Below are 27,103 nucleotides of genomic sequence, written 5' to 3'. Positions count from 1 at the left end.
CGCGGCGCTGTCCGCGCCCGTGGTGCTGAACGGCGGCGCCCGCCTGGTCCGGCCCGGCGCCCCCGTGCTCCCCTCCGTGGAACGGCGCGATTAGCGCTGCAGTAATCGGGGACGGATTAACTCCCTGGAAACCGGCTGCAATCTCAGCAGCTGCAAATGTGCACCCACCCGGGATATAGGGCGGGGGGGGCGGAGAGCGAGGATCCACTGCCCAGATGCAGCGATTAAGGGAAGGAAAAAACAACAACAACCGGCAACAAAAAAAACAAATATATCATCCGCTGCTTTTGGGAAGGGCTGGGCTGCCTGGGATCCGGCAGCCCCTCCTCTTCCTCCTCCCTCCTCCTCTTCCTCTCCATCGCAGCCTCGCTCTCCTCTCCCAACCAGCCGCTTTCCGCGGAGGGGGCGAGACGAGCGCAGAGCCCGCAGCCGCCCCATCCCCCGGCGACAAGCGATGGGCGACATCCCCAACCTCGTGAAAATCAGCGTCTCCCTCAAAATCCAGCCCAACGACGGGGCGGTCTATTTCAAGGTGGATGGGCAGCGCTTCGGCCAGAACCGCACCATCAAGCTGCTGACCGGAGCCAAGTACAAGATCGAGGTGGCCATTCGGCCCGGCACCGTCCAGGCCACGTAAGTGCAGCCTCCCTGCTCGGGGCGGCTCCCCCGGCCCTCCCTTCCCTGCTGCTTTATTTATAGAGGTTTAATATTTTTTCCTGGCAGACTGACAGCACGGAGTTTCCGTGATTTCTCGCTCCCTGCCCTTTTGCTTTGGTGGCCCCGTTTCTGCATCCCTGGCCAGCTGTTCCCACTGCTTTGCTCAGCTGGCTTGGGAGAGAGGCCACGTTTGGGAGTTGCTTCCTTCCCTCTCTCTCCCCATCTGTATCCCCATCTCTCCCCACATCCTTTTCCCCCTCCTTCCCTGCAGTTTGCCCTGGAGGCAGAGGAAAGAGCCCCTACAACCTGGCATGTCAGGGATGCACCACGTCCAAGCCTCACTGGAGCAGGGCAAAGCACAGACTTGAGATCAGATCCTTCCTGCCTTTCCTTTCTACACCTCCCCTGGGTGACCGCAGAGCCCCGACATTTTTTCAGGAGTCTTTGTGAGTCAGCAGCACCTCCAGGTCTGCTAAAATCCCTGGAGCATCCCTCAGCACAGAGGCTGCCAGGCTGCAAGCCCACACACTGGCTCTAAGCTGCCAGGGAAGGAGACATGCAGGGCTGATGAAAGGCTGGATCCTATCTCTTTTTCAGGACAATGGGCATCGGGGGTGTCAGTGTCCCACTGGAAGAGAAATCGAGAGATGCACAGGTGGCTTCTTACACAGGGATCTATGACACAGAAGGTGTGGCCCACACCAAGAGCGGGGAGAGACAGCCCATCCAGGTCAACATGCAGGTATGTGGTTCTCCAAGCCTGGCGTGGAAAGGCAAGGGAAGGCAGGAGGGGGTCAAATCCCAGAGAGGGAAAAATTCCAGGGCACAGTCTGATCACAGCTGCTGCCCTTCTCTTTGCTTTGTGTCAGTAGGACTGCTGGTCAGATGTAGCTGGAAAACACAAGCCCTGCTTCCCAAGGGCAAGCCAATGGAGCAGCAAAGGCCAGGAAGCAGTTGTGGGATTTCTAGAGACCTGCAAAGCCCTTTGGGGTGCTGCAGCAGAAAGAAATATGAGCTGAACCACCCACCTCTTCTGCATCCACAAAGCTAAATTCTTATTCAAGGGGCTTCCCATCCCAAACAAAAAGAAAATGTCCAAGGGCCAGAATCAGTATATGCCATGGCCTCAATGTGAGATGACAAAAGCTCCAGCCAGGAGCAGAGCTAACAGAAGACACAAAGAGCAGCAGGCAGATTTTCACAGCACTCTTTGGGCGGTGCACTTATGTGCAGAGGGAGATTTGTTTTGTTACAGCTTTGGTTTTGTTGTTTGGGGTTTTTTCCCTCTCCTCATAGTAGTTGTGAGGGATTCCTGCTGTTTATTCTATGGAAATGGGGTAGTAAGTCATCTTCACCTGAAGCTCTCTTAAGGGCCTGTTCCAACTTACACAGTTTTAGGACCTCGCCAAGCCCACCAGATTTCAGCTTTTTCTCACATTTGGTCACTGCATGCAAGATTTCATCTTGATCTTTATCTTCACTATTTTTTTCTGGAATCATCATTTAGCACGGCAATCCCTTTCTGAGTAAGAACTGTAGCATCACCACTTGGTGTTTCTAATAAATACAGCATGCTCAACTTAATTTTGGAGGCCCACATCACATTAACAGTTACCACTTCATAATCTTAGGTTAATAAGACTACTCCGAAGTATTTATCCACATTGATTGCTTTTCTATATAGTCACCTCCTTTTAACACCTAGGAAAACCAAACACCAATATGACTTCCCAACCAGCAGGACAGGGCTGCTGGATGCCACTGTTGAGTATTGCAGTTATATTTCACAATGCCCTTAGGCTAGGAGGTGAAATGGCAGCGCTCCCAAAAAATCAGCTGCTTTGACTATGGCATCGCTATTCTGATAGCGACCTCCACCCTTAAGTGTAGCACTGATGTGAACTCTGGTAATCTGGAAGTTTATCTTTTCTTATGGAGAAAACCAAATCAAATCAAATCACAAATGAAGTAATTCCAAGAAATGCAAGAAGGGTCTGATTTTCAGATACAGGCTCTGAGATGGTTCATTGCAGCATCAGAATGAGTTGTCACATTTGTCCAAACAGTTGCTTTTACAAATCAAATCCTGGGATATTAACCATGAAGCTAATAGGATTTTTGAGCATTAAGCAGGTCCTCAGCCCCTTTTAAAATCTGATCTTGATAGATAGGTTCTTCAGCACAGGCTTAAATGCTCACAATTGATACTTCTAAGTATTAAATATAGGCAACTCAACAGGGATTTACATGTTTAACTCATCATTTAGCTGCTTAGCTAGACAGAACCATAACAGATTTAGGGAACCAGTTTCAGATACCCCAGTCTGAAAACTGCTTCTAGTACCTACTTCCCGAATCATCAAAACTGGGTTATTGCACACAGTTTTACATTTTCCTACTTCCTCCAACTAGGAGGAACTTCTGCCTCCACTTCCTTTTCTAGAACAGGCAGGATCCTGATGCATCCTAGGGAGATAAGGACACTATTTAAGGCATAAAAAGTGAATTCACAATACAAATACAGGGTATTTCAAAAAGATGGACCCAATTTGAAATCACTATCACTTGAAACTGGGTCCATCTTTCTGAAATAACCTGTAGATTGTGAGGTCAGTCCTGCAGTTAAAAACTAGTCTCATACTGCCAATCTAACACCTGAAAGACAGAAGGCCCATAAAGGCCCATAAGAATTTATCTCCCCATGTGCTTTAAAACTCTAAGCAAATAATTGTTTATGCTCCTACTTTGACTGGCTAGTAGACATCTGACCTGTTACAGCCATAGTTTATACACATAAAACAACAACCCTGTTTCTGAATTCCAGAATCTGAGGATATTTCTGTTACCTGAACACTCAGTTACACACTCTATCCAGAAACTGCTAAACTGTCTAGCAAATGGTCTGAACTAAATTAGAAACCTCTTTTTGGGTCTCATTTTATTCTTGGTCTAAGATTGAATAAAGAAGCTAGACTTCTATTCCCAGAAATAAATAGCCATCAAATCATCCTAGCATGCCAATTCAGACGTGGTGATTAAATAACTATATAATAATAACTATATAAATATTCATGCCTATAGCACTGGATGACAGAGACTAGCAGGCAGGGAAATAAGCTTCTAAGCTTGACCTACAGACTTGGGCCACCTCTCCTCCCTGGGGATACCCATATATAGGCCCAGTAGAGGAGCGAGGATTCTGATGCAGGAGCTCCGGGAATTCAGGGAAGCCCCGAGGATGCAGAACACTCATTACACCACAGAGCTGCTGCATATGCTAAGTACTGGCTGGTGGAGATACACATGGTGGTAGAAAAGCTCTGCAATTAATTCTTTTCTTCTCCTGGAAATCCACAGCAATCAAACTACTCAGGGTAGCTCAGTAAACTGGGTCACTGGAGGAAGACAGAACTTGTTTTCTTCCTCTATCTTGTTGAAATTCAGATCCTCCATACATTAATGAAATGAAATACTGCTCTTGTATCACATCACCTTCTACAAAGGATATTAGAAATGCCTTTTCTTCCTCGGTTTCCAGACTGACAGTGTCTGATGCTCCCCTCTGACAATTCCTCTGTGTGGATTGTGCACAGAAATATCCAATGTGCTTAACCTTTACTATCTAGTATTATGAGTGTGTCAGGATTACTACCAAAGATAGTAAAAAAATCCTTAATTAAGGTTTTAGTTGCTGGGAGAGATACAGTAGCCTGTACATCTGAATCTCTCTTTGTCAAAGGAAGCAGCAGAAATATTTCAGCTACTCCTTGAAGGTAACACTTGGAACTGCAGCCAAATAAAAACCTTCCACTAACAGCACACAGCAACTCCTGCTGTTGTCAAGGCTAAATTTAAGTTATAACATTGGACTGGGGGAAGGTTTAAAGCAATGTCCATTATTCAGCAGCATCTTATAAGCCACATCTTGGATTAAAAAATACATGTCCTTCTGAGAAAACTGGATACAGAAAGCTCTGACTGTAATTCAAGAAGAGTCACTATGTAAAAGGCCTTTCGGACTGACTTTGCAAGTATGATTATAATAGGCAGATGATCAAAGGTCAGCTCCCAGGCACATGATGGGAATGGAAAACAGTCAAGCGAAGTGAGTGACGGAAATATTTAAAAGGAAAAAGCGTTGAAGAACAGTGCTGGATTCAGTAGCGCTGAATCCACTACCTTCTAGCAACATAGTCACCAAGCCATACCGCTGGGACCAGCAGCAACACACATGGGTTTCACACCCACACTTCAGATTCTCTGCAAGGTCTCAAGGCACAGGAACTCAAATTTTACATCAGCATAATAAATGAAATCATAATATATCCTGGAAAGCCTCAGGCATAAGGTTTTACTGATGTTGTAAGAGAGTCTAACACAGGCTTAAAAAAAAACCAAACAAATTATACAGAACTCACTATAGCCATAGTCTCATTCACATCAAAGCTACAAGCACAATCACACACCGTGCAGTCAATGTCTCACTTCTCCTTCACTATATTAGACACTTAACTGCTAAACACACTGATTATCTCCTTCCTAGCTTGTGTTACTGCTATGTAAGTCTGAAAAGCTGCACTATCACAGTCCAACTAGCAATTACAGAAATGCACAAAGAGCTTCTTTTGCTTAAGTTTCATGCAAAAAGCAGAACAAAATACCAGGGAAGGAATAAGTGGTCTAAGAGCAGCATGTCTCAGTCCAGAAGCCGCGTACACAAGGCTATAAAATACAGAGATGTTAAAGATTTCAAACTGAGCAAAAGAAGGAATCCTCTCAATCCTAACTGCAGCCTCTAGGCATGGTATAAAGGTGAAGCAATGGCCTGTATCGTTACAGATTACTGCTATAGGATCTACAGTATACACAAGCCACTTGGCAATCATCAGGCCAGCTACTGCTGGGCCATCTTAAGAAGGATTATAGCTTTGATTCTGGTTGTTAGTAACATTTATCCATATGGGAACTTCAACATTTTTACTCCCTTGCCTTTCCCAGATGTAAGCGCCAGAGGACAGTACAAGGAGAGCTATGCTTTATGTATGCCTAAGCATAGAAGACTTTGTGACTGCTAGAACAGGCTTTACAGATCTTTTGATTTATTGAGTTGAGGAACAATAGCGCTTATATCAGCTGTTTTACATTCCACAGTTTCATAAGTATTGTTTCTCAGTAAGAGAGAGCTCACTAATACTGATATTCCCTCTTCCTTGCAGTTTAAGGACATTGGTGTTTTTGAAACAGTCTGGCAAGTGAAATTCTACAACTACCACAAACGAGATCATTGCCAATGGGGAAACAGTTTTGGCAGTATTGAGTACGAATGCAAACCAAATGAAACGCGCAGCCTGATGTGGATCAATAAAGAGACCTTCCACTGAAGAGATGTGAAACCACTACTGCTGGACAATCTCCCTAAAGAGAAATCTACCTTTCTAAACCAGCAAGAAGCCTTAACAAAGGCATGCTGTAACCTTGTTTTGTTCCATAAGGTTCCAACAACTACATTGTACATACAGGTGGTGCCACTGAAATCTTTGCCTATTACAGTATTTTAAGTTTACCATGGCATCTGCAATGTTCTTTATCTGTCACCCTGCAAATACTGTAAAGTTCATGATAAAAGAGTATTTCATAGCTGGGTAGAAAGTTGTATCATCATAATAGTGTCATAAGTATTTGGCTTATGCCAGCTAAACAGTTCCACTAGACATATCAACTTTTGTGAAGTGTTTTGCTTTATTGCTTAGAATTTGGATACAACATCACATTGGTGATTTCTGTATTTGTATCTTCTCCTAAATCGGTGTGCTCCTTCAAGCATTTTGTCAAACATGTTATCCCAGTGGACAGCAAAAAGTGCAAATTATGGATATTTGTAGGTTTAGCGAAATGGCAGCTACTGCACTGTTGATATTGTGCTTTCATACCAAGGGATGTGGAAACTCATTTTCCCTTTTGTTAAGTGCTGTAAGGTATTCTGCAAAGTTTGCTAATTTATCCAGTCTCTCAAAGGATTCTTTGTTAAGTTTTCCAGTCTCTGAAATAGCTCTAGGAAACAGTATAAAACATGCTAACCTGAATAAAGGTAACACAATAAATCAGTTGTGGCATCTAAGACATCTAACAACATGGCTATTATCCGAAGTTCATAGAGTATTCTTGAAAGATATAGCAGCCATACTTAGTTGAGTTCTTAGAGTTCTGACAGTAATCTCCGTTTTTGTTTTAATGACACATTGCTCTAATCAGTGAAATCCTACACATCAACTTTTTCAAGCCTGACTACTTTATTTTACCAAAATCAACAGGATTTCTGACCAACAAACAGCAGTGTGAAGAGTACAGCTCCCAGTGCAGGCTTATAACATGCATTGCACTCTTTCAAATAAAGATAAACATGTAAGCATTTGCATGGTTATGACTAAAGGTGCTATTAATACATAAACACTAGATCAGTGTTTAACACATACAGAGAATGAAAAATAAACATATCTTTTCTTCCAGTAAATAAAGCAGGGAAATAGATACACTGTCCTATCCCCAACTTGGGTTGAAGCTGTCGGTTCTTGCATATCTGTTATTCCTTTTGTGAATAATTTGTAAATTGTGTATGTAAATGGTAACTATGACTTTTGATCTTTGTAATAAAGGACTTAAACAATTTCTTTTCTAGTATGACCATCTAAATGAGTTGAAAGTAATGTATCAAATGGGCAGTGGTTTCAGAAAGTTGGACAGCAGAGGGTACACAGTGCTTTCTGAGAATCCAGACCAAATTATCTTACGTTCTTTACCCAAAGCTACTGTTTCAAGAAAATACAGATCCAACATGCCAGAATGCAGACAGATGATGTGACAAACACTCCGTAGAGCTCATTGATAAAACTCACCCGCATTTTGTTGCGCTAACATAGTGTGGAAAGTAGAGATTTAGGACAAAAGCAAAATACCAAATAAATATTTTCCTCCATTGAATTACTAATCAAAAAGCTTGACTGCTTGCAGATTTCTGACAGTAAAACTGATGTAACACACCACAGGAATGGTGAGCTAGCCAGCTGCATGTTACCCAGGAAAACTTAACTAAGATGAAATCCTAGAAACAATCTGCATTAACTTCTTTCATGGACTTCTCCTAAACTACAGAAATAATTCTTCAAAGTGAAAAAAATCAACAGACCAAATTCAAATTAAATCTATACTGCAGACAGAAGTGGTGTTGTCAGCACTTTGGCAGAAGTTTCCAGATAACAGGCATCAATGATACCAGATTTCCAGCTGTCAGTCAGTTATATCTCTGCAATTTTATTCTGCAACAATTGGCATACTTTGGTTTATCTTGTTTGTACATGTGAACTGAGAGCACATCAACAAAAAATATGTATGATACATAAATTCACAGAGAAACTTCTGTCCTGGTAAAATTAAAGCATGTAAGACAGACCTTCACTTTGAGTTCAGCTTCTATGATATCCTTGGCCCACAATGTCATAGCTCTCCAGCATTTTAGAAATGTTGCAATGATTAAATCCAGGCTTTTTCTGGCACGGGAGGGCTATTATTCTAAGCTACCTGGAAGCACAGCTTTCCCAAGGTAAATACTCATGCTCATATTCATGCCAAATAGGGCAGCAGTTTTCTCAGGTCCTAGCAAGCCTTGTAGCAATTCAGCTGAAATTCAGCTGAGTGGGTGATCAAGGAAGAGCCTGCAGATGGAGGGAGTTGCTTTTATAAGGAGAAACAGCCAGTGTCTTGCAGGCTCCATAACCTGAGTGAATATTGCTGCCCAGGACCACAGCTTGGCTTTCACAGACAGCAGCAGCGATAGAAAGGATGAGGACAGGTCAACAGCTTATTGTGGGGAAGGTGTAAATGGCATTTGTGCCCTTGTGGCCAGGAAGGCCAATGGCATCCTGGGGTGGATTAGAAGTGAGGTGGTTAGCAGGCCAGAGATGTTCTCCTTCCCCTCTACTCTGCCCTGGTGAGACCACATCTGGATATTGTGTCCAGTTCTGGGCCCCTCAGCTCCAGAAGGACAGGGAACTGCTGGAGAGAGTCCAGCACAGGGCAACAAAGATGATGAAGGGAGTGGAGCATCTCCCTTATGAGGAAAGGCTGAGGGAGCTGGGGCTCTTGAGCTTGGAGGAGACTGAGGGGTGACCTCACTAATGTTTATAGATATATAAAGGGTGAGTGGCACGAGGATGGAGCCAGGCTCTTCTCAGTGACAACCAATTACAGGACAAGGGGTAATGGGTATAAACTGGAACACAGGAGGTTCCATTTAAATTTGAGAAGAAACTTCTTCATAGTGAGGGTGACAGACACTGGAACAGGCTGCCCAGGGGGGTTGTGGAGTCTCCTTCTCTGGAGACATTCAAACCCGCCTGGACACCTTCCTGTGTAACCTCATCTGGGTGTTCCTGCTCTGGGGGGGGATTGGACTGGATGATCTTTCGAGGTCCCTTCCAATCTCTAGCATTCTGTGATTCTGTGATTACCAGCTGCTGTATGCTTCTCTCCTAGATGTAATTTAAGCAGAGAGAAGTGTGGCTTGATAGCTTTGCATTATTTCTGCCTAAATAAAAGATTATTCATGAGATATTTGTTGAGTACCCACACCACCGCAGATGACAGCACTGATACTCTGTGCGTGTAAAGCAAAACAGTCCCATCAACTTCCCCTTGCACAACAAGTGCTTAACACAGCAAACATTTGCTCCCAGTAAAGGAGACCCAAGACTTTAGCAGTTCTCTGAAAGCAATGTTTTGAATTTCTTCCATCCAGGACAACTCTAGTAAATATTCATAAAGCTTGAGTCACTACAAAACTGTTGCTATGACAGTCTGATACATTATTCAGTCAGCAGCATGTAATTTCCAGCCAAGCTTGTTCTTTACACACCTTTTTTCTAATTAGTGTTTCCATTTCGGGATAGAACTGCAAAACCGAGAACAGGACACAATACACCAAGCTTAAATACATGTTAATTTTTATCCATCACAACGTCAAAAAATGCTGACAATGTGTCAACCCAGCTGAAATTGCAAAGCACTCATATCTGAGGGCTTTTATATGAGAGACTTCAACATTTTTCTCATGAAGTGTCCAGCTTTCATTTTCATGATAGAGACTGAAACAAATACACATAATCTTTCAGAGTCACTTTTTCACTATATTTAGGTAGCAGTTACCACTTTCAGACTGCTGAGTAAAAGGATCCAAGAGCAAGTTATTAGTCATGATTACTACAGCTGCGATCCTGCATGAGGCTTGTATTAGATCACTAGAGTTTGCAAGAGGTTTTATGTTTAGCACAGCTACTACAGGTTTTGTTATCTCCTCCCATTTGACTGTATCTTAAAAAGAAACGATACTGCTAAAGTCTCCATGCCCTAACTCAAGTTTGGGAGGTTTCACTGGCTTCAGCTGAGGCTCTGTCAATTGTTTTGCAGATGCAGAGAGATCCTTAGTGATTCCAGAGTAACGGACTATCAGAAAACCTTGTTTCTTACATTCTTCCTATAAAAGATACGAATAGAACTTCTGTAAAATGAAGCTGTAAGTTTTGTAATACAAGGCTTTCACGTGCCAGCAGAGGTTGGTTTCCATTTAGTTAAGAGCACCTGCCTCCCTTGCTATGGGAAATGTTGATGCATGTGCTATGTTGAACAGTTCTATTCTTCTACAGTCTCCATGTAAAGCTTTGATTAAAGAATGGCCTGGCACACCATAAATGCAAACCTCTTTGTGAGACCTGAAACAAGTGCTGTGGCTTTCACAGTCCAAAACACTGAGAGTTGCCTGAATAGCTGCGTCAACCCCAAACCACAAAGCACCAGTATAATGAGTCTCACAACACTCATGTTTTCCCTTAGCTCTACAAAGCTCCCAAGCCATGGCTGGAAAGTCCCATTAGTGCAGCTAATCCAGATTTTTGGCTAGGAGAGACAGGTGCTCCTGCCCATGGGCCTTCCCTGCTGCATGCTTGGCAGCTTTCACCGGCATTCCATGGATCGCTTCCTTTTCCCCTCTCCCTGACACCAGCGTTTAAGGCTTCAAATCCCTGTGAGCCCCGGATTTCAGCCTCAGGAAGACAAGGCTGAATTAACCCAGAAGAGCCAAACCGGTCCTCTCTGCCTTGCTTTCTCTGCCCCTGCCTCAAAGTTGTTGACTGTTTCTCTTATTAGTTGACACATCTTAGTTCTGTGCACTCAGGAAGGATAATCCCACGACTGACCTTATACATTATATATAACCTTCTCTGCCTCTTCCTGCAGAATAAATTCACAGGGATTTTAGCTGTATCCCAACTAGAAATGAGAAGAAAATGACCAGATACTAAAAAAAACTTAAGTTGGACTACAGAAAGAACTGCTGATGGCCAAGGGTGGAGGTCCTGGACGTGTTTAAAAGGCATATAGATGAGGTTCTTACGGACATGGTTTAGTGCTAAAGTTGGATTATGGTTTGACTTGATGATTTTGAGGATGTCCTCCAACCAAAATGATTCTATTCCATGATTCGATCTGCCACTACAGTGCTCAAGAACTCACACAACTACATAGATTTTTTTCCCCACTGTGCTCTAAAACTCACTGAACTTCTCTGTACATTAAGATACACACAGCTGAAGAATCATAAGCTTTTGCCAGTTCTCCCACTGCAATCGCTGGAGCTTATGTTCTTTTGACTGCAGTGAGCTGCACCACTCAGGTATGGGCACACAGACCTCCATCGGAGACAAGGCTTAAAAGCAACGACAGCTTTTCCATCAATTTTGATACCCAAAATCTTAAATTAAAAAAATAATTCATAACAGCACATCTGCATCAACCAAGTGTAAGGCTTTGATATTTTGTTTGTCCTCGTTTGGACAAAATTAAGCCTCAATGCTGCCATATACAAGTGCTTCACATGCTATTGTTTGTTTCCCTCCCCCAGAGAACAGATACTCCCACTCCCTTTATCGCAAATTGCCAGGAACAGGCTGGTATCCCATCCAGTAACTTCTGCAGCCTTTGAACAATCCTGAGAGAATAATACATTTCCAGTTGATGATGATGAAGGCAGCGCAGGCAAGAACCATATGACTGTGTTGGAGGTAAGATGGACCTTCTGCCCATTCTCAGCATGGTAACCACAAGGTCAGGTGCCATCTGCTGTATGGGAGTGACTGTGACATCGGCAGCAACATCTACATTCAGCTTCAGCGTACATGCTACAGGGACCAAATGTTCTCAGAAGCTTGAACTGAATCATCGCGAGTGAACCCCAGAGGGCATTTTCTGCAGAGAAATGGCAGCAGCAAGCAATAACATCACAATGTACACTATTTTCTGACTACGATGGCACTCTCCTGCTCAGTCTAAGTTGCTATGCCAACAGATTCACCTAAGGTACTTCCACATTTCAGACTTATGGCAGAGAACAAGCCCTGGCCAACTCTATGTATAGAATATTTAGACTAAAGTTGGTGGTGGTTTTGTTTGTTTTTGAGGGGGGAAGGTGGTAATTAACTGTATTATTTTTACTTGTGGCTTCAGAGATACTTCTCTGCTTAAATACTACACTACAGGCAAGCTGAACAAATGCAGGAAATACCACTGTGTGAAAATACAACCGCAGTCATCCCTGTTCTGTGTGGAAAATACGTGACTGCACTCCACAGGTTTAACACCATTAAAACAAAACGCCTTCATGTGCCTTTTGGTTCTATTGCAGACTGAACACTGTTCAAGATGCTTGCAACATTTTGTCTATAAGAACAAGGCAACAGTCATATATTAATGTGCTGGTTGCCTTATTTACAAATACACAATGCTTACACTGAACTTTGCTGCCCTTGAGGAAGATGGTTAAGAAACCTTAAAAAGGTGCCAAATGCACTCCAGGTACAAAGTTCCACCAAATCGTGTGGAGTTAATATGAGTTTTCTCTGTGAAGACAGTGGAAAGTAGGCCAGCAAAACTGGGAGACAAATCTCACTATCACTGTTCCCATTCACTTGTTCTAAAAATGGTATTAATTTTATTTTTCAGGTTCTTCATTTCTGCATGCTACAAATCTTGATGTAAGCCAATAATTTGTATGGACAAACAATGCAATTACTTAAATAGCCACCTAGTTTTCACTTTTGCAATACATCCAGTAAAACATCCAGTTCTAGCTTTCTGGAGACAAGACCTCACATACTCATATGTATGTTCACACGTGCAAGCACATGCAAAAATAGGCATTCTAATGTGTTAAACATTAGTCCTGTTTTAAAAACTATTTACAAATAAAAAGGGCCAAAACTCAAATTAATGGCAAGTTCAAGTATCAAATCCAGAAAAATCTCTCTTTCATGTGCTCATCACAACTGTTATGCAAACACCTACTATTCCACAATTGAAGTTTGGTTTACTCCACATAGAAATGAAAGACTAAATAAGGATGCTGTGAAAAAGTAGGCTGGCTCTATATTACATCAGATCAGTTATGAGTTACCTGCTGTACAGCCCCTTTGATGCAGGATTCCTGGAAGAGGACAAGGCTTTACTGCAATCTGCATCTAGTAACCCAAACCAGTACTTTAAATAATCGCTGTAGAAATACCAGAACTTCCCTCTGCAACATTCTGTTTCATCCACGGTCTACAAACTTTCAAACAAGACTTTGTTTAAAGTGAGAATGCACTAAGTATTAGTCATTAATTACAGTAAAGATTAAATACCCAGCTCTGCTCAATTTTCTCCCCTGTATTTTCAGCATTATTTCAATTCCCACCACTCCAGTAAAAGAAAATTAACTGCTGAAGATTCAGGGATTTGAAGCAACATTCTTCCAGCTCGCAGTTGCTTCACGGGCATCACTGCCATGTGAATACTAAAAGCACAGTCAAAATTCTACTTTACTTTTGTTCTTCATAGTATATCAGAATAAATCATGGAACTTACACTAATTTCCTTTCCACCTCCCGTGGATTCTCTGGTGTTCTAATATTAGGCTTAAACTCCTATTGCAGCCTCTCTGTCATTATGGACACTGATTTCAAGCACTGTACTCTGTTCAGATATGTAATTTCATAAAACTCAAAACAACTCAGCATGGGACCTCAGCCTCTCTTTTGATTTCCATGAGAAACGTTTAGTATTGAGGGGGAGAAGGGGTGCAGAGGAGGAAGAAGAACAAGACAAACTGCTTAACACAAGCTTCGATTTCTTAAGAAACCAGCCTAGAACTGCCAGAGAGGAAAAAGCAGCAATCAAAAATACTCCAGGCAATCACTAGATGGTGCTACTAAGAGGAAATATTAATATGTACCATAAAGGAACTTCAAAAACCCAGGAGGCATCTGTAAACCCTGTGAAAAATCCTCCCCATCCAATTTGTAGCTGCGTAGCTATTTCCCATTTCAAAGATAACTCCAAACTGTATCTAAATGAGCAGATACATCATAAATTTCTAAAGACACAACTAAATTGCACTTCACTGTTACATATCACAAAGAATGGGCCAAATCACACGCTTCTGTAACCAAAGTTATGTCCGTGTTGCTGTGTGCCACAAGCTAGAACCTAGCCAGCTCTGAACAACATTGTAATTTAGCATTTTGCCAGTTAACAGGATCCCAATACCCAAACTCAGCGTTTTTCCCGCAGTGGCTCAGCACACTCTCTGCTGTCTCAGTCCTCTACACGGCAATGAATCTGACTTGGTAAATTTAAATCTTCAGTGTGATGCTAAACGATCTGTCGCTCCCCACCCCCTCTAAAGTGCTTCATCCTCAAGGGAATAACATCAGCATTTATGGAAGTAAATGCCTTGGGGTTTTGCTAATGAGCAGGAGCCTTCCACCTTCAGATCACAAGCATGAACTCTATTCAGCTCAAGGGTAAAAATACTGTTTCTAGCAGAAATTCGATAAAAAGATGAGTTCTAGCTGCATCTTCTCCATCACAAATTCATCTTTCTGGATCCTCTGCAGTTGTATTTTCCAAGTCAGACAAGGCTTTGAGCTCTGCAAAGCCTTCTACCAAGGACCCCCAACTGCAGCAAGATCCAAAAGCAGGTACAGATCTTCAGAATATACAAAACAGATGATCACACTTAGGAAAGGAATAAATAAAAACAATTTTAAAAAGAAGTAGTAATGTAAGTTCTATGTACTGCCCCAAATACTGAGGTTTTTCAGCAAAGAGCTACTGAAAGCAAGATCTGTATAAATATCAGCTGCTTTAGACCCCTTTAACACTAAAGATTCCACTGTGGCCACATTATGTTATTTAAACTACCTAGTTTTGCCCGCACACAAACAGCCATAACTGATATACATCTTCAGAAAGAATTCCAATACAACATCTGAAGACCTTGCTCTGAGAAAAAATACCAGGGACCATGATCTTGAATTCCTGCATCTGCAAACACCTACAGAGCCTGTGCCCTTTTTTCCTGCTAATTTAACATCACAGTGTTACGCCCTGACGTTGCTCCTCGTCACTGCAGAGGTTCCTCTCTTCCACAGGAGGGAGCTTTTCTCTTGCAAAGACTAAAATCTCTTCCGCAGTTCTCATTTTGGGAACGTGCAGGAGCTCTAAACCGTTCTGGAGGGCTCAGGCCTGACAGCTTCCATGCAGGATTAACAAAGATTCAGAAAATTAAGGAAAAAAACACCCAGAAAGGCAATTATTTATAAGCTAAACCATTCCTGGACTCTTGTGTTATATCACACTATTGCTCATCCCCACCCCATCCCTCCACCTCTATTTAATTTACTTATATAGCAGAAAAACCTGATAATGTCAAGTTCAACACTGTTTACATCCAGATTTATCTGACATACACAAACTTCACTCATGTGACCAAAGGTAGCAGCTATCCAGACAGTACTAGGAAAGGAACAATAAATCACAGTAATTCAAAGAATCTTGAGAAGAAATTTGGCCTAGAGGATGAAAGAAATAACTGAATACAGATTTGAAATTATATATTAAAGGACACAAATGAAAGCAATCTTCTATCTAGACAACCATTTACTAATCTAGCAAGTGACATTCAGCATTAACCCGGATGGTTGCTTCTTTTAGAAAAATCAGCTCACTTCTATCATTCAAAATTCTGTGCCCCGCTTGTTCTGGAGCTCTGAGCTGCAATTTCTATCACAGTAACACTGTGCTATGATCACTTCTCAACTGCTGCTTATACTACTGTTTTATTAGGGGTGAAAAATATACAAAAATTAAAACAAAATAAATCACAAAACACAGAAGTGACAAGCCAAGTGGGAGCAATGAGTAAGCTGTGCTGTTCTCACCATCTAATAGCTAGAGAATTTCATATTCCCTGCTGCCTAAGTTCTAGTCCAATGGGTATATCCCCCTCCTGACACATTTAGCTAATTCCCATCGTCAACAGTGGGAATAACACGCACACAAAGGGGACAATGAGCCCTCTGAGGCCTGTTGAAGCAGTAATTTCAAAATATCAGGGTAAACATATTTTGCATGTGATAGGTAATAAGGCTGTTTTTTAGACATAAGTTTCTGTGTTTCAGAAGGGTTTGTGCACTCAGAGCACTAGAGACACTTCTCACCTGGTTACCAGCTTTGTAGGAGTTTCAAGAAACGGTTCTGCCATGAATAACTAACTTCTATTTATACAGATCAATATACAGACCTACACACACAGATCTATCTGCAGGTCGAAGCTCTGTAGAGCAAAATGGGGTAGAAAGGATTAGGCAAAATACATCAGGCTGGGCACAGAGTGGCTGGAGAGCAGTCAGGCAGAAAGGGACCTGGGGGTACTAATTGAGAGGAAGCTCAGCATGAGCCAACAGTGTGCCCAGGTGGCCAAGAAGGCCAATGGTATCCTGTCCTGTATCAAAAATAGCGTGGTCAGCAGGACAAGGGAAGTGATCCTTCCCCTGTACTCTGCATTGGTGAGGCCACACCTGGAGTATTGTGTTCAGTTCTGGGCCCCTCAGTTCAGGAAAGACATTGAAGTGCTGGGGCAGGTCCAGAGAAGAGCAACAAGACTGGTGAAGGGACTTGAACATAAGACCTATGAGGAGAGGCTGAGGGAGCTGGGGTTGTTTAGTCTGGAGAAGAGGAGGCTTAGAGGTGACCTCATCACTCTCTGTAACTACCTGAAGGGAAGTTATAGCCAGGTGGGGATTGGTCTCTTCCCCCAGGCAGTCAGCAATAAGACAAAGGGGCATGGGCTTAAACTCTGCCAGGGAAAATTTAGGCTGGATATTAGAAAGAAATTCCTTGCAGAGAGAGTGGTCAGGCATTGGAATGGCTGCCCAGGGAGGTGCTGGACTCGCCGTCCCTGGAGGTTTTTAAACTGAGATTGGACATGGCACTTAGTGCCATGATCTAGTCAATGGACTGAAGTTGGACCAAGGGTTGGACTCGATGATCTCTGAGGTCTTTCCAGCCCAGTCGATTCTGTGATTTTCTGCTCCAAATATCATACGATCTTGATTTATGACTAGCCACATAAAAAATAGCACATGCTGCTCAAAACTATTTCCTCCTATTGAAGTCTTAACTTAAATAAATATTGTAAGTCTTCCCTATCTTCAATACTTGCCATCACTTCAAAGCCAGCTATGGTATAAGCACATGTGCTGCATTTTGGCTTACACATAATCAACAGTAGTAAAGGTAGATTGAGCTGCAGGTCACGGTCAGCTAAACAGAAAGCTAAATGTTAAGTCTGAAAAGCCAACTCTGGTGTGATAACTTAAGAAAAACAAACAAACAAAAAAGCCAAAACCCATCCAAATTGCAGATCACATCAGATCACGCTCTATGCTCACAGTAATTGTTCAGAACACAACTTCACCTGTTCACAGGCAGTTAACCCTACAAAACTATCATGCTATGTGGCAAACGTAAATTGCTAAAAGAATATCAATAATGAAACAAAACAGGTCAGAGAGCATATCTTGAGAAAAGACTAAGTCCCTATGCAAGCAAAGGCACCCAGAGAGTTTTGTTTGTATAACACTTAATAAGTCCCAGAGGGAAAAGGGACAGCTGTGTAAAGCTGCCTTGGTTGCCGCCGCCCCCCCCCCCCCTTTTTTTTTCATAATTACATCTGTTGCTGATGTTTCATAAAATGAAACATCCAGAGAATCTCCTGGAAGTTCAGTGTGAATACTGATACAGCTTGAACATAGAAAGCAGATAAAAAAGCATCCTCAGTGATACATTTTGGCATGTAGCAAAGATCATTTCCTTAGGTCAAGTAAAAGTCCTTACTGAGGAACATCACATTTTCATCACTCATTTGACTTACTTTGAGTACAATGACTTAAAGTGAACTTGACATTGAGTTTCCTAGCAAGACTGGTAGCTTACAAAGACAACATGTCAATATTTACACTCATTCCATGACTCTTTTTCTGTTTCTTTAAGCAGATTATTTTTTCCCGTATTTGAAAATAAATTGTGGGCTTTTTAAAGATCCTGAAAAACATAAATCCTCTTACAACTTGAAACTGCTACTGAGAAACACAAAACACTGGAGCAGAATTCAGTTGAAGATAAAAAGGCAAAGGACAGAATACAAGGTAGGTAATTAGAATTCAAGTCTGAGAAACAAGAACTTAGTTTCACTCCAGTTCAAACAGTCACCCATATAAACTGATCCAGAACATTTTAACCAAAGCCTGATATCTAGATATACAGCTTGAATTTCAGAATTGCCAAGTGTCTATCTGCTTTACTTCACTTGAAAGAAAAAGGGACATTAGAAGTTGTAAGAACAGAAAAATAACTGACAATTCTGAGAAGGTAACAATTGTCCCTTGTTATTTAAATCATTTCCTAATATTTAAGTTTAGGAAAGCACATGCCAACTAAAAACTTATCAAAGCTTTTTCATTTTCAAGCATATTTAGTAGAAATCAAATATTTGCACACAAAAATTTAACTCAAAGTTTGAGATGCTTAATTTATTCGATCTAGTAGCTGGAAATTTTGTTGCAGAAAAATTTCCACAACTGTTTTGATCTAAAGAGCTATTTCATAACTAAGATTGTATGTAACTAAGCAACATTATAGATTACTTACCTAGTGCGCTATGTATCACGCCTGTAAAATTATTATGGCTCACAGACATAAGACTGATAAACAGTGATTTTTTTTTCAATATTGCTTTCTAAGAAGATGAAAGGTTAAAAGAGTCATTTGGCTCTTCAAGGTTCTCTTGGCTTCAAGCCTCTTATTCCAAATCAGAAAAAACAAAAAAGGGTAGGGTATGATCCTTACTAAGTTACATATCTACTTAACCCTGCACATCAATGAGTACCAGACTTTTTATCCCAATGTGGTTCTTTTTTGTGCTACCTGGCACAGGAGCCATGTCCAAATTTTAACTCGAGAAAAAGGGGATGGGACTGGAGAGCCCAAATACAGTCAGTTCGACTCCTGCCTGGCAAAGCAAGCACAAAACACAAGCATAGAAAACCAGAACAGTTATCAGGACATCTCTGTTAATATAATTAATAAATAATAACAAGACTGTTAATTATATTTGAGTGTGAAACTTGGCTCTCAGCAACTACAGCACCTCCAGTTTAGGAGCAAAGTCAATATATTGATTTGGAAGCTCACTTGTATGGATATCATTACAACATACATGAAGCTTTCAAGAACGCATTGAAACCTTTCAGAGGTTTTACAATGCAGAATGGCTTTATTTAAGTTATTTGACCTGCCTGGTAAAAGAGAGCATTTACAACATTCTATGTGATGCGCTGCCATTTCTGAGTAATGTGCATCTGTGAAATATCAATGGAGACAAAAGTGTTTTTATCTTCCATACTTTTAACACAAATAATGAAATAAGAGCAGGAGCTTGCAAACACGGCCACGTTGAAGTGTAACTAAAAGTTGTCCACAAAAATATCTGATACTTAAGAAAAAATATTTAGAAAGCATATGAGCATCTTCACTGATATTTAAAAGATATTGATCATATTGAAACAGAGGAACTAAAATTGATCCCTTTTCGGCAGTGCACATCCTCCCTGATACACAAGTATTGGAATTACTCCAAATTGCTTTTAATCATATTTATAATAGGAAATAATAGTAGAACAAAAATAAATCAGCAAAAGTAACTGACAGTAGAAAAAAGGCGCTGAGTCCAGTTGTGATAAAAGGTTTCAAACCCCATCAGGTTCATTGGGATTTGAAAGTATACAAACCTTGCTGGGTCTGGCCATAACTATTATATTTCCAATCCTAACACCATTCTGTGAACTTTCGCACATGTTTTTGTGACACACCAGAAAGTCAGCAAAATAATCCCCCAAAATACTACTTGTCTCAACTTTTCAGGAACTGAAAACTGGGGAGAAATCAGGAAAAAAAAAAAGTCCATAGTATCAGAAATAAAATTCTGATTCTTGCACACTAATACTCGATATTTGGTTGTCCAGTCTTTAAAAAGTAGAGCCCTCCAGCTGAAGCCTTTTATACAAGTGGGACAATAAAGTGTTGGTCCTTTATGGATTTTTGGTGTTTAACAAAAAAGAGATTTATCTTCCCTTCTATAAAGATAACAAATAAATAATCTCTCCCCTCTGTGGCCTGTTTTCACACAAGGAACTTGATGTATTCAAGAATTTCGCTTGTCAAATGCAGCTGACCATCACTGCATACACCTTGTTCTTAAAGCTCAGTAAAAAAGGCTTCTCAAAATGTCAGCAGCAGTAATACTCCTTCCCTTGGCTGTAACGTGTTTTTTGGGTTTTGGCTTGGGGTTTGTTTTCCTGAAGATCAAGTAGCTGCTGGCTTTCACACCAGCTAAATACATCTATCTGCAAGATTTTCAAACAAAAAAGGGGTGTGTGAATGCGTAATACAGAACAGTTGTGGCCATAACATGAGCTCCATTGCAGCTCTCTGCCAGCACACCTTAACCCTCATCCAGGAGGACCACATTTAGTCTTTCTATCCATTCCCTGAAGGAATAACAAGAACTCAAATCTTCCAGTAACAGCTTTCTTCTCCTCAGCAGTGCCAGAAATTGAATGTGCACGGCTCTTCTAGGAGGCTACCAGATCACTCGATCTGGTTAACGAGACAAAAACCTTGCACAGAACTAACACCACATATGGAGAGCCGCACACTTCAGTTTTCTTACATCTATGTTCTTTTTTAAACAGCGCTCAGAACACGCACACGATGTTTTTATTAGAGCTGCAGTCAAGGACACATCAGCTATAATGAAACAGTAAAATTTAACTGCTGCCAACAACATTCTGCTTCAATCTACAGTCAGTTTGAGCTTCTGCCCAACGTCCACTTGCTATCAGGCTCCTATAGAGCGATGCTGAGCTGCTTTGTCAAGAGTCTTAAAGTTTATTTTGCTTTCACTGCAACTCTTCACTATGCGGTTGTGCAGTAGTAAACATGACCTTAACATCCAGTGGAAGTTTGGCAACAACTCGATTGCAAATGTAATCTACAACAGCCACAGAAGTGAAGCCAACAGCAGAGTTACAGCTCTGAAAAACTCAGACTATAAATGGCTATAGGAGATCACATTTCACACTGCAGTTTGCTTGCGTGATTAACTGTAGTGCTTTGTTACACCTGCAAATCATTTATCTCTTTGCAAATACTGCAGAAGTAATGTAGATTCCCCAGTACCTGTCTTCAAATCAGGTAACAGTAGAGGAACAGCAATAAATCAGTGGTGCTGCTTGAAACACCCACAGTTAAATGCACAAGTCTCCATGGAATCAGGACCTTGAACGGAGAAGTGATGATCTAAAGTGCACTGGAAAATAAAACGGCACCATAATTTTAAAGGCTTAAAGTGAAGTCGCAGTTAACATAACAGATAAAAAGTAAAAGCCCTCAGGTTTTTAGGATAAATGTTTTAGAAGCTGAGTCTGTAAAGTTTTGTAGTTACAAAACACATTCTATTACAATGTTTTAAAAGACAGAGGAAGTAGCAGAAAAGGAATCTAAGATTTATTTACAAATAGGCTACAGAAATAGCTACCCTGTTTCCCCAAAAATAAGGCCTAGCATGATTTTTCAGGATTTTTGAGGATGCTTAAAATATAAGTCCTACTCCAACAATAAGTCCTAGTTACAGTTCATTTTAAAAAGTCAATTCAAACAGTGTCCAGGCAGCTACATGTGTAAAAAAGTAAAATTAACTGGCAATAGAATGCAGCAGGACAGATGTGACAGAATGTGATGGCATGACTATATTTGAATAAATGCCAATTTTTTTGTTTAAAAATAAATTAAAAAAATAAGAAAAATAAGACATCCCCTGGAAATAAGCCCTAACACATTTTTTTTTAGCAAAAAATAATAAGACCCTGTTTTATTTTCAGGGAAACAGGGTCGCTACTACCCTTCCCACTGTTAAAAAGAAAGCTGAAGTAAAAAGATCAGGCATCTCAGAAAGCAATTGTCTCGGTACAGATAAAAAGAATATAAGACTGAAAATAAAGATATGCATCTCTGAAGTCAACATTCTGATAAAATTCTGTGGCCACTTTTCAGAGGTCAGCACATGAGACATCAAATTTCCATCCTTTTAGCATTTTCCTTTCTCAGCACATCACTTCAGTATAGGCAGTAGATATACTTGGCACAGGAATGTACTGCTAAAGTCACAAAAACACTTCAAAATTAATATGGGTTAGATCATTTCCTCACTTAAGCTGGCTTAACGCCCAACCCAATACCTGTTTTTCAACCATTCCAGCTGCAGCATAGTCAGGCCCGAAACAAGTAGCTTCAGTGGCAGCTTTTAAAATCAGCTTAATTTGTAGTTGTCACTCCCCACACTTCTCACAATCACACATTCATGACTCTCCCCAGTGCTCACGCAATCATTGTGGTCAGCCAGCTCAGAAGGACGATTTGGTGTACGTTAATTTTTGGGGAGGTTATTTTTCAGTCACACTAGCCCTCTGTTTCCACCACGCTTAGAGCCACAGGAATACGAATAGTGGCACAAGACGTGCCCCAAACGAATGCACCAAGAGCATCCTCATACAGAAGGTTCAGGCCCCGGCTCACCGCAGTATTTGCAACCCTGCTCAGCAAAGCACAGCAACTTCAGGCCTCAGTTACTATGGTGATGAGCATGGAATAAATGTTTATGTATAATTAGATAAATTCTCCCTTCAAGAAAGCAGTTGTCCTCCTCACAGGCAGCTACACAGATTTTTTTTTAACTAAACAGACATATAAAAAGTATTAAAATTTAAGCTTAACGGTCACTGTTATTCATTAACAAGTTATTGATAATTTAAACCTATGGCAAGACTTAAAGCACATGAAAATTTAGCCAACGAGCATCCCATCTCTTCTGAAAACTAAACTGCTAAACTTCCTAGAGCTTAACTTAATGCTTGGTTTTATACATTTTAGGTTTTTGCTTAAGAAAAACAGGAATGATTGATAAAAATATCTATCTAACAAAGCTTAAGAGATACTTATAAGATTTTTTTTAAAAAGTATGAGTCCTCTTCTTCTATGCAATCACTAACTACATCACCCCTACTTGTAAAATATAAGCAGTATTTTCTAACACTGAGCTTATTGTGAAAGCAGTAAGCTGACATGAACAAGTTAATTTAGCTGAAATGCTTAGTTCATAAATTCATGAGTAGCTTCCTTCCTTTTTCAAAAGATTATGAATCAGTAATTACAGTAGAACCATCTGCCACAGAGTGGAATATTCTGCTGAGGGTTTTGGGGAACCCTTTGCCATAATGTTTATGCATAACTCAGACTTGTTTTAAGAAAATCCAGGCCTAAAATGTGATCACTAGTCATATTCCTTAGCGTCTAAAATTGCTTTAAATTTAAGGAATACTAAATTCAGAGGAGACAAGATGATTTCCTAGGATCAATGACTACAAAACTAATAACAAGACTTAAGCAACACCAAATTCTTTCCTAAAGAAAAACAAATAATTGGCGAAATGCAGCAGGAACATTGCCAGCTGCTGAGCTGCCTCATTCTTTCCACTCTGATGCCATCTGTTGCCAGCTCTTCCTTGTCCACATGCACCACACTCGGACTCAGCGTGATCCAGATACAGCCCTGGTCTCCAGTCTGATAACAAAATCCAGCTTTACTCATCCAATGGGTGTCAAGAACTACCCCTGTGGCTGGAGATGCCTTGGTGACAGCGGGCAAGTGAAGAAGCTCCTACTCCCTGCCACTTATTACGGCTCTTTTCATCTAATTTTTTCCCTTCTCCCCAGTCTGCCAACATAACTACATGTGTATTCGCTCCCCAGCCCAATTGTCAGAGTAATTAACTGCAGAAAAAACTTCAACTACATGAAGTGTTTTAGCTAAGAGGGCCAATATTATTCAATATATTCATTAAGGATTTAGACGAAGGAATAGAGTGTACTATCAGCAAGTTTGCTGATGACACTAAGCTGGGAGGTGTGGCTGACACACCAGAAGGCTGTGCTGCCATCCAGAGACCTGGACAGGCTGGAGAGTTGGGTGGGGAATAACCTGATGAAATTTAACAAGGGCAAGTGTAGAGTCCTGCATCTGGGCAGGAATAACCCCAGGTTCCAGTATAGGTTGGGAAATTACATATTAGAGAGCAATGTAGGGGAAAGGGACCTGCGGATCCTGGTGGACAACAGGATGACCATGAGCCAGCACTGTGCCCTTGTGGCCAGGAAGGCCAATGGCATCCTGGGGTGTATTAGAAGGGGGGTGGTTAGTAGGTCCAGAGAGGTTCTCCTTCCCCTCTACTCCACCCTGGTGAGACCACATCTGGAATATTGTGTCCAGTTCTGGGCCCCTCAGTTCAAGAAGGACAGGGAACTGCTGGAGAGGGTCCAGCGTAGGGCAACCAAGATGATTAAGGGAGTGGAGCACCTCCCTTATGAAGAAAGGCTGAGGGAGCTGGGTCTCTTTAGTTTGGAGAAGAGGAGACTAAGGGGGGACCTTATTAATGTTTATAAATATATAGAGTGTAAGTGCCATGAGGATGGAGCCAGGCTTTTCTTGGTGGCAAACAATGATAGGACAAGGGGTAATGGGATCAAGCTGGAACACAAGAGGTTCCACTTAAATTTGAGAAAAAACTTCTTCTCAGTAAGGGTGAGAGAGCACTGGAACAGGCTGCCCAGGGAGGTTGTGGAGTCTCCTTCTCTGGAGACATTCAAACCCGCCTGGACATGTTCCTGTGCGACCTCACCTAGGCGTTCCTGCTCCAGCAGGGGGATTGGACTAGATGATCTTTTGAGGTCCCTTCCAATCCCTAACATACCGTGATACTGTGATAATATTTTAAGAACTGAATTAGGAAGCAGGTTCATGCAAGTAGATCATATGGGGGAAACTTCCAGTAAGAAGAGCAAAACTGACAGCATATACTCTTCCTCCTCGTGGTAAAAAATAGTGAGATCTAAACCCCAATAAAATAGTCTAATAACATTTCATTGTTGTCTATAATTAGGCAGTAAATTCCTCCAAGGCAAAGATTTTCTTCTGTGCCTTCCACACATCAGTAATACACAAGAGATAACAGGAAGATGTACAGCTGATCATGAAGAAGCCGGGTGTAATTTTGACTTGCTCCAAGAATAAGCCAAACAGCTTCCTCCGGTGCACATACAAACTTATTACTGAAGACAATGCATGTATTTGAGGGAAGAAACTCAGCTTAGAATCTGAATATCTCTGTAGGGACCATCCAGGTCAAAATCAGATCTTCTCAACACCAAGGTTTACAGCTTTAGCATCTTTTACCAAAGGATTTTTAAGTGACAAATGCTTACAAATTTATAGAAGTGATCTTTGTTTCAGTTGGATATTTACCTATAGCTGTAGGGAGCAATGTGTTGTTGCAAAATACAATAACTAGATAATTAGGTTTATATCTCCTTTTATCCTTAAAAAACATGCTACTATTAATTCACAAAACATTTATGTTTACGAGATAATCCATAGCAAGGGACCAATCATCCCAAACACTGACACAGAAGCTACCGGTTGTGCTGAGAGCCAGGTAAATTACTTATTGTACAGCTAAGCAAACTCAAAGTGGATTTTCTTATTAATGCTTTTAATATTTTGAGTTGTTTTCAAACCTGATGGTACACAGTCTTAGAGATCCTGTTATCATTTAAACATGAAACAGTAAAGTCTACTTGAATATCTTTAAAAGACTGGAGTCACCATGAATTTAGTGCAGGACTGAAGCAAAGAAAATACGCAGCTTTTGAGTTTTTTCTCTCTTTTGAGAGGGGAAATATTATTAGTGAGCTATTCTGTTCCTCTCTTATGAAGGTTTTTGCAGACAATAAGAAAATTCATCTAACACTGTTGATGTTATGCTTTGAACCTTTTAGAAGTCAATAGGAATCCTTAATTTTTTTTTTTCACCACTCTACAAAAAAGTATTTAGGCTGGACATGTCAAGCAATGTTGGGTTTACCATATATTATATATATGCAAATATGTATTGTTTTGTAATTATGGTTTATACTATATAAATATCAATGCACATATAAATACACTGTATTTGTATAAGAATTTCCGAATCCTTCACCTAGTAGTGTTATTGCCTTTCAAAGATGACATTTCAAAAGAGACCTTAAAGTTTATATGTCCACCTGAAACACCCAGTGTGTGAGGTCACACAAACAGGTGAAAAATTTAGTAGTAAAAATTCCCTATTTAAACTCAGTGCTGTGAACAGAGTATTTATTAGTGGAGGTGCTCCCCTGGTACCATCCAGAAAAGTACGTACACTAGAAAATTTGTCTTTGGCTTTAGGGTTAACACTTACCCACCTCATAGATGTTAAAGAGATTGATTTGCTAATAGTTGTAGCAAAGAACCACTGTGGTCCTAATCAAGGTTTGGCACCCCCAGCTCTGCAGGAAACTTAAGCACTGAAGCACATAGTAATTCCACAAACCAGAACAGAATTAACGGGGTGTAAGCTGAACCTTACGCAAGTAAAGATGTAAGAATACATTAGAACACATATGACCAAGGTCTGGTTCCTGAACAGGACCACACCACAGGGTGAGTTTCAGGATGCTGGTGAGCCTGTATCCCAGCCCTAAGGCTCACTGTATGCAATTTGACTACAGGCCAACCACTTTATCCCATAAATATGACAGCCTGGGTGAGTCTGCTTTGAGGTCTCTCTGCTACACAAGCTGGCCGTACAGCAATTATTTTTTTACTATTCACAGATCACTGGATGAGCCCAATTTAAGTTTCATATCAGTCATATCAGAATTCTAAGGTTGTGCGATTTTTAATATACTGTCTACTTCATGTTACTTAGTAAGCTGAATTTGCTGAAACCTTAAGCTGCACGCTATAAAGTTCTGCTCATATTTACCAAATCTGCATCTACTTAATGTAAAAGAAGCTACAGTTTACTGTGGACATCTGTGAGATAAGGCCTGT

The 27,103-nt window shown here is 41.0% G+C and overlaps 2 protein-coding genes across 21 annotated transcripts in view; one reads left to right on the top strand and one right to left on the bottom strand.

Moving 5' to 3' along the window:
* Positions 1-27,103, bottom strand: part of PLEK (pleckstrin) — a 63,929-nt gene that overhangs the window by 23,167 nt on the left and 13,659 nt on the right. The gene's annotated exons all lie outside the window — the stretch shown is intronic.
* CNRIP1 (cannabinoid receptor interacting protein 1) lies at positions 113-7,323 on the top strand. Its single transcript, XM_005504984.4, has 3 exons — positions 113-633; positions 1,255-1,399; positions 5,874-7,323. Exons 1-3 carry the CDS (start codon positions 455-457, stop codon positions 6,036-6,038), a joined length of 489 nt encoding a protein of 162 aa, XP_005505041.1. The 5' UTR covers positions 113-454; the 3' UTR covers positions 6,039-7,323.

The sequence above is a fragment of the Columba livia genome, chromosome 3, assembly GCF_036013475.1.
Source record: "Columba livia isolate bColLiv1 breed racing homer chromosome 3, bColLiv1.pat.W.v2, whole genome shotgun sequence".
NCBI classification, from domain to species: domain Eukaryota; kingdom Metazoa; phylum Chordata; class Aves; order Columbiformes; family Columbidae; genus Columba; species Columba livia.
The sequence above is the reverse complement of the archived record's forward strand: the minus strand, read 5'-3'. Positions and strand labels throughout refer to the sequence as shown.

What these genes read in the sequence shown, in the direction of transcription:
- CNRIP1 (XM_005504984.4), top strand. Translation starts at nt 455, where the DNA reads ATGGGCGACATCCCCAACCTCGTGAAAATCAGCGTCTCCCTCAAAATC. An exon ending in CCCGGCACCGTCCAGGCCAC is followed by an intron (nt 634 to 1,254) that starts GTAAGTGCAGCC and finishes TCTCTTTTTCAG; the next exon opens with GACAATGGGCATCGGGGGTG. An exon ending in CCATCCAGGTCAACATGCAG is followed by an intron (nt 1,400 to 5,873) that starts GTATGTGGTTCT and finishes TCTTCCTTGCAG; the next exon opens with TTTAAGGACATTGGTGTTTT.